Raw genomic sequence first — 12,337 nt, forward strand, 5'->3', positions numbered from 1 at the left:
AATGGCACGGTCTTATTCCCTTTTTTATGGCTGAGTAATATTCTGTTGTGTGTGTGTATGAGTGGGTAGGTGTGTGCTTCCATAATTTGGTTATTGTAAATAATGGTGCAGTAAACAGGGGTGCATATATCTTTTCAAATTAGTGATTTCATTTTATTTGAGTAATCCCAGTAGCAGGATTACTAGGCCATAAGGTAGTTCTAATTTTTATTTTTTGAGTAAACTCCGTACTGTTATTTTAGTTTACTTTATTGTAGGAATACGATATACAATACATATACAGAGTTGGGTTAATTGACTATTATCAGTAAAGCTTTGGTCAGCAATAGGCTATTAATAATTAAGTTGTGGGGGAGTCAGAAGTTACGTGAGGATTTTTAACGGCGTGGGGGCGGTACCCCTATCACCATCTTGTTCAAGGGTCCACCATATATTTGTAAGTGAATTAGACCTATTTTGTTCTTTTGTTTTTATATAGGCCTTACCTGGTTTTAGAACAAAGATTATATGAGACTCATAAAATGAACTGAGCAGCTTTTGGAAATAATTTATATTAAATAGCGATTATTTCTTAAGGTTTTAATAAATCTCAACTGTGAAGTTATTTAGGCTTAGGCCCAGACCCAGGTTTTAGGGCCCAAGGTGGCTTGATAACCATTTCAGTTTCATGGTCCCTTCTGCCAATTTCAGCTTTTTTTTTTTTCCTTTTAATCATTTCATTTAGGTTTTTAAATGTATTGATGTATGGTTGTTCCTAATAAACTTTCATTGTTTTTATTCTGTTTCTTGTTATTTTTTATTAATAGACATTTACTGTATTTTGTGCTATTACTTTTCTTCTCTTTTTTAAGATCAATCTTGACAGAAGTCTCTTTATTCTCTTTTTCTTTTCAGAAAACCATCTTTTAACTCTCTTAATATTTATTGGTTTTCTTTCTGTTTACTGATTTCTGTCCTTAATCTTTCTGCCCTTGTTTTTTGGGGTTTGTTCTGTATCCTTTTGCCAACATCAGTTAATTGCTTACACTCAGGTTACTCATTTTTTTTCTTGTTCCTTCATCAATGTGTTTAAAGCTACATGTTTCCCTCTAAGTACTTATGCTTTAGTGTCACCCACAACGTTTGGCCTATAGTTAAAAGTATTTCTTGGGGTGTCTGGCTGGCTCAGTTGGAGGAACATGCAACCTTGGGGTTGTAAATTCGGGCCCCACATTAGGTGTAGAGATTACTTAAATAAATAATTTTTTTTTTTTTTAATAAATGAAAGATGGGATTGGGAGGGAGACAAAGCATAAGTGATTCTTAATCTCAAAAGAAATTGAGGGTTGCTGGGGGGAGGGGGGTTGAGAGAAGGGGGGTGGGGTTATGGACATTGGGGAGGGTATGTGTTTTGTGAGTGCTGTGAAGTGTGTAAACCTGGCAATTCACAGACCTGTACCCCTGGGGATAAAAATATATGTTTATAAAAAAAAATAAAAAAATAAATTAAAAAAAAAAGGATTTCTTAATGCCTTTGATGATTTCCTGTTTGACCCAAGGGTTAGTAATGTTGTTTAAATTTCAAATATATGGGATTGATTTTTATTCTTTTTTAAAATAATTTCTGACTTTATTGGCTTATTCTTAAAGGACAGAATTTATATGAGTCTTTGGAATTTGAGGCACTTTCAAGATCACCTTCAATCTACCCAAGAATGTCTCACCAGGATAGTCTCACCACCTATTTGCTTGTTTGTTTGTTTTTTGGGTTTTCTTTACTTCACTCCAAGTGTCTCCAGACTTGATTGGGGTTGGGGAGGGGACCCAGACCCCATGCTAGTTTATTACCTTGTCGGGGGTTGGTTTGTGAAATTGCTATGATCTTGATTATAATTGTTGAAAGTATCTATCTGTATATTGATACTTGATTTCTCCAAAATATTTTATGAGCTTATGTAAAACATTTACTTAAGAGCTTATGTAAACATTTGAGTATCAGAAAAATTCCATTAATAAGCAGGAAGTACAACTCACAAATTGAAGAGCAAGATGCTTTTCCATCCTCCAGGTGGCGCTGTGACTTTTGTAACAACTGCTTTTCTAGACTTTTTTTCTTGTCAATTCTTGACCTGGAGCAGAACGGGACAAACTTTTTCTGTCAAAACCCAGATAGTAAACATATTTTGCTTCGTGAACCAGGCGGTCTGTTTCATAACTACTCATCTTTGGTGTTGTAGCTCAGAAGCAGTCATAGGTAATACAGATCAAGTAGACATGCTATGTTTAAATGAAATGTTCTTTACAAAAGCAAGTAGCAGGCTGGATTTGGCTCATGGGTAGTAATTTGTTGACCCCTGACTAGAATTTCTCTTATATGTAATTTCATCATTGATCTACCAATAGTCTAGAAAATTTCTCTCAGTTGATAATGAGCTAGTCTCTAGACAAGGGAGGTGGTGCAGAGGCTTAGGACCAAGGCCACTAGTATGCAGACGGACTCTCAGGGCTGGAGTAGTCTAGACTTTTAGGAAGAAGGATGAAGCAGGTAGGGCAATCCCCTGTGCCCTAGAGCCTCTCAAATCCAAGAGTGCCGGCAGCCATATTTCAGTGAGTTAACAATTTCTTTTGTTTGTTTCAGCAGAGTGAATATCATGGAAAATAAACTTTCTCTGTAGTAGCCACATCTCTGCTCAGGGTCAGACTCACATAACATGTTAAAAAACAAGAATAAGAGTCTCTAGGCCCTTTGAACAATAAGAAGTAAACATCTTTAGGTTTGAAAAGAGGAGAAGGATTGGGCAGATCAGGAGGAAGAATAATTCTTTCTTGTCACAAGCTTTTAGTTCCAGAAGAGGGGAAGGGAGAAGTCTTTGACTGTATGGCATCAGAGGGCTAACTTCCTCTTCTGAGTCTTTTCCCGATGCCCAGCAGGGGAAACCAAGCTTGTGTGCATCACCTGCTGTGTGCATACCTTGTATACTATCACTGAGTGTTCCATCTCTGAAGTATCTAGCTTTTGACAGATTTGAAGACCATTTCTCAAATCACTGGAATGTGTATTTTCAGTAGCATTAGAGCACAGCCTGTAATATGAGTGTTACCTTGATCATCTTCTGTTTGAATGGGGAATATTCTTCTTGCAAGTGCAGTGAACCCGGTTGACTATGCATCCCAGCTCACTACTGAGTAAATCCCCTTTTCTGTTTCAGTAACTGTGGCCTTTTCAAATGGGAACGAGACGGAATGCTAAAGGTAGGTCGTTTGCAAGGTGACCAGTTTTAGTAATCCATGCAAAAAATGTTGACCCATTTCTCACTAAACTATTTTCATTTTTCTAGGAAAAAACAGGACCAAAGATAGGAGGAGAAACCCTGTTACCACGAGGAGAAGAACATGCCAAATTTCTGAATAGCCTTAAATAGCCCTGACTTCAAACAGGTACTTATGGCCTACATGGCTTCTTATGGCTCTGGAAAAGGAAGAGTGTTCACTTTGTTTGCTCCTGATTGACATAGTCCAAACAAATACTTGTTAAGCTTACACGTTTTGCCTACTTATTTTCTGTTGTGTTGGTTTGATATCAAATTTAAAATTGACCTTTAGGTGGTAAATCAGAATACCATCATCTTCCATGTTCTTGCTATTGATGGCTGCATTCATGTAGATTTTTTGTTCAGAAACTGGAAGGTAAACTGAGAGCTGTGTTACTATGTATTTTGGGTATAGAGTGTGCAGTGTTGCTTCTTAATCAGAGTAAAATTCTGGTATTTATATGGGCACACAGAAGCAAAAGAATGCCTTTTCTGGGGTTCAGTTTTCTTACCTAGAAAATGAGGAAGCTTGGAGTAAATGATCTTGAAGTGTATCTTTCAGCACTCAAATTCTTCAGATAATATGACTTTTCCCATATAAATAATTATACTCATCAACCTTGACATAATCTTGATATTTTGACATCAAGCTAGGTTCCTTCTTTCATTTCTATTTTTACCTCTTGTTTTGCAAATTAATTCACTGACTCACATGACATTTAATTCATATCTATATGGTTCTCTGTGCCCTTACAATATTGTGGAGCTCTTTAATAGAAACACTAAAATCTCATCATTTTAAAGTATGACTTTGTCTAAATATGACTTAAAGAAATTTCAAAACCTGTAACTAAAATGAATGCAGAATTTAAGCTGTGAACAATGATTGAAAAACAGAAACATCTCAGAACTCAGGGAGTTTGAGATTTGCAGATATAATTTATCATACACATGAAGAATTGGAGGTCAAACCATGTGCAAATTAGCACCCCAAAAATGCTGTTTAGGAGATTCCTCTGCCAGGCAACCTGATTTTCCAAAGTGAATGGTGATATCATCCTAAGATTGAGTAAATTGGTAGGATTATTGTTACATTGGGATTTAAACTCTAGCTAGAAATAAATCAGGTTTCTGCCAAGATGGTATTATGGTAGCGCACAATGCTTATAGGAGCTGGTTGTGGGAGATACTTGATTTAGATTTATAGGGGACAGAAAAAAAAATGTACTTGCCTTAAATTTCATCAAACTCTGTCTACTCAATATGAGTAGAAGGTGCTGTGTCTGACACTTGTGTTACTCCTAAGGTTATATTACAAAAGCTATATTTTTAAGAGGATTTCCCTTCCCAAGAGGTGTTTGTTTTAACTTTTAACTAATGAAGAAAAGAACAAAATGTTTATTAATTCTTAATAAGGACCAAAGGCACTCAAAATGGCAGTATTTTTAATGGCTCATTTAGAGTGGATTTGTTTATCCCATAAGCTTAAAATAGAGCTATGTATTTGAAGAAGGTCACAGCTGAGAGGCTGCCAAGGACCTGAACTCCAGGCTGCTCCTTGAGCAATCCCCTTCTCATGAAAGAAACGTATTCCTTTTTGAACCAAGGGTACCATCAGAGTCCCTGTTCACTTGTGTGTCATATATAAGAATTGTAAGGTACTGTAATAATTTAAAAATCATTGAATTACTTCTCAGTTACTCTAGATCTTGGAGCTTTCATTGGAGGTCTTAATGTGCTTTTGTAGATCACTGATGAGAAGGGGTGGGTGGGCCAGACAGGGACGGTACTTGCTTGCATTGAAATTGTGATTTGTCAGTGAGATCAGTCTTTTAATCCTATTATCTTTATCAGAGTATTAAATTCTTTTATTTAAATCCAAAATATGTATTTAGTTTTTCCTTACCTGTCATTGGCAATGTAGGGCTTATTGTGTAATCATGTTGTCATAGGCCATCCAAACAGAGTAAGTACGCAGTGACCTAAATTAGCAAACAGAAACTTTGTATTGCATGGGGAAGAAGTTGATTTAGATGTTCTGATTGTCACAGCAGATTATGTTTGTGCTGTGCTTTTTTTCTTTCTTTCTTTCTTTTTTTTTTGGAGAGCACACAATCGGGGGCAAGTTTGCAGAGGGAGGGGGGAGAATCTAAAGCAGACTCTCCACTGAGCTCAGAGCCTGATACAGGGCTTGATCTCATGACCCTGAGGCTGTGACCTGAGCCCAAGTCAAGAGTCAGGAGCTTAAACCACTCTAACCATCCAATTGCCCCTGCCTTTTTTTATTTAGAGGAAACAGGTGGCTTATCTTTTTTTAATCACCTTTCTCTTGAGTTTTGTTTAAATATATTTTCTCTTCCAAACAACAGAAGGAAGACTGAAGTAATTTAGATAACAGTGATATAGAATAGCAAATAAGGAGTTTTTGAGTGATCGGTGTGGAATGCTCCTCAGAGGCAACTTAGAAAGTTTAAAAATTTTAAAGTTTTCAACGTCTAAAAACATTACAAATTGACCGATCCATAGCCAGGTGGACAGGAAGAGATTTCATGAACTGGGTCGTGTAAAAGTTGATGACATATGGAAAGTTTGATTGTTTATTGCGGATTAAATGTGTCTGAGAACATGGATTTTTAAGTCCAGAGGGTAAATCTGTTTGCCTAAGTATGCATTCATAGCAGCCCATTAGAGCTCTACTTGACAAGTAAAATAGACATCTATGATCCCATGAGTAGAGATTTGGAAACAATACAGCTCTCAAGGATGGATGGCTCAAAAAATAAAATTCCATATTCACCAATATTGAAGAAAGAAACAGTGATATAGCTAAGGAAAATAATAGGCTCAAATTGGAAGCAATCGGTTAACTTAATAGCAGTTTGTGAATTAAAAGAAGCCAAAAGACACCTGGGTGCTTAGGGTGGCTCTAAGGTGGCTCTAAGATTGCTTAGTTGGTTGAGACACCAACTCTTGATTTCAGCCTAGGTCATGATCTCAGGGTCCTGGGATTGAGCGCTACATCAGGCTCCATGCTCTCCTGGGTATCTGTTTGAGGCTATGCTTCTTTCTCTTCCTCTCCCCCTCAACCCTTCCCCGCTCAAATAAATAAATATATCTTTAAAATAAAAAGCTAAGAGTATAACCGCAGTGTCAAACCATGTAGATCAAAATGGGAACATGGCCTGCTGTGTCCTGTACAGGTCAGACCACATTGACTTACTTTTTTTTTTTTTTTTTTTTAAGATTTTATTTATTTATTTGACAGAGAGATCACAAGCAGTCAGAGAGGCAGGCAGAAAGAGAGAAGGAAGCAGGCTTCCCACGGAGCAGAGAACCTTATGCGGGGCTTGATCCCAGGATCCCGAGACCATGACCTAAGCCAAAGGCAGAGGCTTAACCCACTCAGCTACCCAGGTGCCCCTTGACTTACCTTCTGTAGAAAAGCCAGATGACAGTAATCAAGATGATAAAAATTCAAAACCATTTCAGAAAAGGACAGAGCTAATAATATATGTATAGTTTATTTTTTTTTATTCACAGTAATTATATTTTGTAAAGCCATCACTAATGGAATTAGTGGATACTGAGTCACTGTACCTAGCAGGGAATATAAGTGTAGGTTTCTAAGAGCCTCTTATCAGATTTTGGTCAACAACCCATACATAACCTTGTTTTACATGTGTTTCTGTTTAGACACCATATTTAATATATATTGTTGATATATTAACATGGAATTCAAAGCAAACAGCACTATACATCATGACTGAACGAAGCTTATCTAGCACACATATCTTCTCTAGATGGCACGCACAGCCTTCTTATATTAAAGAACCCTAGACAGCACTTCAAGCATTATGCTTGGGGCCATTTTGAATAGCAAGATCATCCACAAAAAGCACAAAGTCTGAAAAACATGAACAAAAAGGACATTTGCTTACAATATGAGGGCTGAAACAAACAAGAATGTCACTTTGTTTGACCCTGTCTGGGAATGTGTGCATTGGGCAACTCATATTTTTCATTGCTCTTCACATCCATAAATGACCAAAAAGACACCCCAAATATTGATTATTGATTTTGCTAATAAATTTTAGCAATTATGGGAATCCACAAATAATGAGCAACTGTATAATTTTTTCTAAAACAAGACCAGATAGACAGTGTCCCCATTTTGCAGATTAGGAAATTGATTAAGGATTTGAAAATGTAAGTTGAAATTCAGATGGGAATAAAGGCTGTGGTAATGACGCTTGAGCAAAGACTTCTCTGTTGGTATTTTTCTTCCCAGTTTTAGTATACATGCTGCCAAAGTAAGCAAATATTGGTCTCTTTCTTAATCAACTTTATTAAGGCCTAAATTTCACACAGTAAAAGGCACACATTTTAACTGTATGATACTATAAAATATTGATGAACCTAGACACCACCACAAGCAAGATGTAGGACACTTCCATCCCATGAGTGACTTACGCGATTTTCTCTGTCCTCCCCCACTCATCACAGATCCATGTTCTGTCCCCATAATTTCTGCCCTTCTTGTGAGTCTCACTTAAATAGAATCATGCAGAACACACTCTTGTATCTGGCTTTCTTCATTCAGCATATTTCAAAATACATCAAAATACATCTGTGTTGTGGCATATATTAATAGTCCATTTTTTTTTTATTGTTGAATATTTTAGTGGCTGGATAGGCCCCACAATTTATTTATTCACCTGTTGATGGACATCTGAGTTGGATTATTTTCAGTTTGGGGCTGTTATGAATAAAATCTCTACCAGTATTCAGGTAGAAGGCTTTCTGTGACTATGTGTTTTTGTTCTCAGGTAAATACCTAAGAATGGGATTTCCAGGTCAAATACTATGATGTATGTTTAGCTTAATAAGAAACTGCTAAACTAGAGGTTCCTGGTGGCTCAGTGGGTTAAGCATCTGCCTAGGGCTCCGCTCATGATCCCAGGGTCCTGGGATTAAGCCCTGCGTCGGTCTCCCTGCTCAGCAGGGAATTTGCTTCTTCCTCTGCCCCTTCCCCCAGTCCTTTGCTCATGCTCTCTCTCTAATGAATAAAATCTCAAATAAAAAAGAAAGACACTGCCAAAATATTTTCTAAAGGGGTTGCACTAGGGCGCCTAGTTGGCTCGATCAGTTATGTATCTGACTCTTGATTTTGGCTCAGGTTTGATTTCAACAAGATCAAGCCCATGTGGGGCTCCACACTCAGCAGGGAGTCTGCTTGGTATTCTTTCTCTCCCTCTGCCCCTCCCCCTGCACATGCATGTGCACTTTCTCTCTCTAAAAATAAATTAATCTTTAAAAATGTTTAAAAATAAAGGGGTTGTGCCATTTTACACACCCATTAATAATGTGTGAGAATTCAATTTGCGCCACATTTTCACCAGTATTTGATACTGTCAGTCTTTTTAAGTTTTAACCATTCTAATAGGTGCGTGGCAGTATCTCTTCGCAGTTCGAATTTACGTTTTTCTCATGACTATTGATACTGGCATCTTTTCATGTGTTGTTGGCATTCCTGTATCTTCTTTGGCAGAATACCTGTTTACTGATTGATTGAGTAGGAATTCTTCCATGTATTTTTTTTTAATTCTTTTTTTTTTTTTAATTTCTTTTCAGCATAACAGTATTCTTTGTTTTTGCACCACCCCCAGTGCTCCAAGAAACAAATCAGATTAACACAGAGGAAGGGAAGGAAAAATAAAATAAGTTGAAAATTGAGAGGGAGGCAAACCATAAGAGACACTGAACTCTAGGAAACAAATTGAGGGCTGCTGAAGAGGCTGTGGGTGGGGGGATGGGGTAACTGGGTGATGGGCATTAAGGAGGGCATTTGATGTAATGAACACTGGGTGTTGTATGCAACTGATAAATCACTGAATTCTTACCCTGAAACTAATAAAAATAAATAAATTTTTTTAAAAAGTGTTCTTCCCATATTCTGGATACAAGTGTTTTGCGGATATATGTGTGATGAATATTTACTCCCAGTGTGAAACTTGCCTTTTCATTTTCTCTTAACAGTGTCTCAGAGTAGGTTTCTACTTTCTTGTAGTCCATTTTATCAGACGGTCCACTTTTAGTTCATGCAGTTTGTCTTTCGAACTTCTTTACCTGCCTTGGCAGTCACAAAGATGTTCTTGTAGGATATTTTATTATAGTTCTAGCTTTCACTCTTCCATCTATGGTCCATTTCAAGTTAATTGTTGTATAAGCCATGAAGTATAATGGTTGAGGTTCATTGTTTTCCGAATGGACACTTATTTACATCACTCAGTGAAAAGATGAGCACTTCCCCCATTAGATTATTTTTCCTTCTTCATCAGAAATCAGTTGATCCTGTATTTTGGGGTCTACTTCTGAACTCAGTTTTGTTACAGTAATGATATGCATACAGGGTGTGTCAATCCTTATGTCAGTACCATGCTGTCTTAATGATTATAACTGTAACAAGTGTTGGTATCAAGTAGTGTTAGTCCTTCACCTTTGTTATTTTTTAAAATTTGTTTTGGCAATTCTAGGGCCTTTGCATTTCAGTGTAAATTTTAGAAGTGGCATGCTGATTTCTACTTGGGGGGGGTGGAAATCCCTACTGGAATTTTTATTAAGATTGTGTTTAAGGAACATCTGGGCGACTCATTAAGCATGTGACTCTTGGTTTCACCTCAGGTCAAGATCTCAGGGTATGAGATTGAGCACTCATCAGGTGCCACCCTCAGCATGGAGTCTGCTCGAGATTCTCTCCACATGTGCACACACTCTTTTTCTCAATCTCAAATAAATTAGTAAAATATTTAATAAAAAAAAAGATTGTGTTTAATATACAGATCAATTTGCAGAGATTGACATCTTAAGACTTTCTATCTGTGAATATAATACATCTCTCCCTTTATTTAAGTCTTTAATTTTTCTCAGCAACATTTAGTAGTATTTGTGCCTGTCTCAGCATATGAAAAGCCAGTGTTGTGGTTGTTCTCGCCTTTGTGATTCCTTTTATGATTGCAAGATGCCCTTCAACAATAACCATCAGTAAACTTTGAAAAAATAAAGGTTTACAAATTATAACCCCTGGAAATCACATAGCATACCAAACAGCAAGATCTCGTGTAGAAGGGTTCACATGAGCCTCAGGCTCTGCTTTCACTGGGGTCGGGGTTGGGGTTAATATTTCATGGGCTCACGCTTTACGGGTAAGTTTAAAACATATGAGTGGGGTTTTAAAGTCCCTGAAGAGGAAAAACAAGTGGCCAGTTATAAAAATCAACTGAAATCTCAAAAAACTGTCAGGAGGAGGCGGAGGTGGCCTGGCTTTTCAATTTAGTGGTGTAGCTGGCCATGTGTATGTCCAAGATAGCCATCTTTCAAGTATATAGACTGTATTTATATTATGTCCTGTTTATTTCTAAACATCTTAACAGTTTTGATGGTATTGTAAGGGGTACTTTTTGCACTGCAATTCCCAGTTATTACTTGCTAGTATATAGAAATACAATGCATTTTTGTCAGTTGACCTTGTATCCTGGGACCATGTTAAACTTATATATTAGTTTAGCAGCTTTTTTATAGATTCCTGAGGATTTTCTACATGTTGAATCATGCTGCCTGAAAAGTTTTAACATTGCAGTTCTTGTCTATGACTGATGTTATTGTTGTTCCTATTCTAAAGAGGAAAGCATTTCCTTTCACCATTAAGTATCAAAGTTTTCTGAGTAAGGTTTAACAAGAAGATCTATAAATAATAGTGTGGGTTTTGTTTGTCTTCTCATGCATCCCTTAGTGATGTTATCAGTTGAGCACCAGTGAGTTTGACCTTGAGAGGGGGAAGTCATGTCAAGTCCTGGGTTGAGTTCATTTTCAGGTTGTGCTGAATTTTATCTTCACATAATTATCAATCATGCCAAAACAACAATGGTATCTGTGTCATTTGGGCAGTTAGTGTTAAAGGTACAGGAAGAGTGTCCTCAGTGATTTAATAAAGGAATGAACTGTTTTTTTGACCAGTGACTTCATGATACCAATCAAAGAATATTTTAGGGTTATCACTTTACAAAATATAAAACGTCTTGCCCCTCAGTACCACAATTCTGCACTGGGTGTGTGATAAACAACCAACATGAGCTAATAAAATCTTAAGCTAGTGTACCCTGACCTCATTGCCTCATATTAATGAGGCTACATTTTTATTTAGGAAAGTTTTACATCTGGGGATCTGTTCCCTGAATGATTCATACTCACCAGTGTGTCATTTGAGATTCGTTATTACTGCTCTAAATTAATGAGAAATTATGTAGAAAACAATTTTTCCCCTTTGTTTTACATATTAAGTGAATTCTTTTCAGACAGATCTGCTCACTGTCATTTCCATAAGAAGCTTTCTTTTTATGACTTTATGAAAACTTCTCAACTCTAGCTATGCAGATTTTTTTAATGGTAGAAAGTTGCCTTAATGAATAAAGTGAATGTCATTGGTCAAAAATGAATTTTAAATTTAAAACATAAATGTGAAAAAAAAACAAAAATGAAAAAATATAGCTAGATACTTTAAAGTGCACAGATCACTTGAAGGATACTTAAGACTTGGGAATAATGGTTTTCTTTGGGAGGCAAAAGGACACTATATTCTTTTCTATCCTTTAAATTTTTAAACCATATGTATATATTACCTAATCAAAATATTCTCAATTTAGGGATGCCTGGGTGGCTCATTCGTTTAAGCTGCTGCCTTCGGCTCAGGTCATGATCCCAGGGTCTTGGGATCAAGTCCCACTTTAGGCTCCTTGCTCGGCAGGGAGCCGCCTTCTCTCTCTGCCTCTGCCTGCTTGTGCGCACTCTCTCTTTCTGACAAATAAATAAAATCTTTTAAAAAAATTCTTAATTTAAAAATTCAAAATAATTTGCAATCTCTATGATCTGTCTCACTCAGTTTCTCAGGAATAAATAAATAAAATGTTCTTTTAGAAAGTGTTCATACATTGTAAGATCACAGTGTATACCAAAGTTACCAGTTGTGAACTAGAATATCCATATTTTTTTTT

At 36.8% G+C, this 12,337-nt stretch overlaps 1 protein-coding gene across 1 annotated transcript in view; it reads left to right on the forward strand.

Moving 5' to 3' along the window:
* The window catches only part of MCM10 (minichromosome maintenance 10 replication initiation factor), a 35,970-nt gene extending 32,449 nt beyond the window's left edge, over positions 1–3,521 (forward strand). The window contains 2 exon segments of the mRNA XM_032349428.1: positions 3,189–3,231; positions 3,318–3,521. Coding sequence (XP_032205319.1) covers positions 3,189–3,231; positions 3,318–3,401 — 127 coding nt within the window. The 3' untranslated portion in view covers positions 3,402–3,521.
* Positions 3,522–12,337: the final 8,816 nt, after the last annotated feature.

This window comes from Mustela erminea, chromosome 6, assembly GCF_009829155.1.
Source record: "Mustela erminea isolate mMusErm1 chromosome 6, mMusErm1.Pri, whole genome shotgun sequence".
Classification (NCBI taxonomy): domain Eukaryota; kingdom Metazoa; phylum Chordata; class Mammalia; order Carnivora; family Mustelidae; genus Mustela; species Mustela erminea.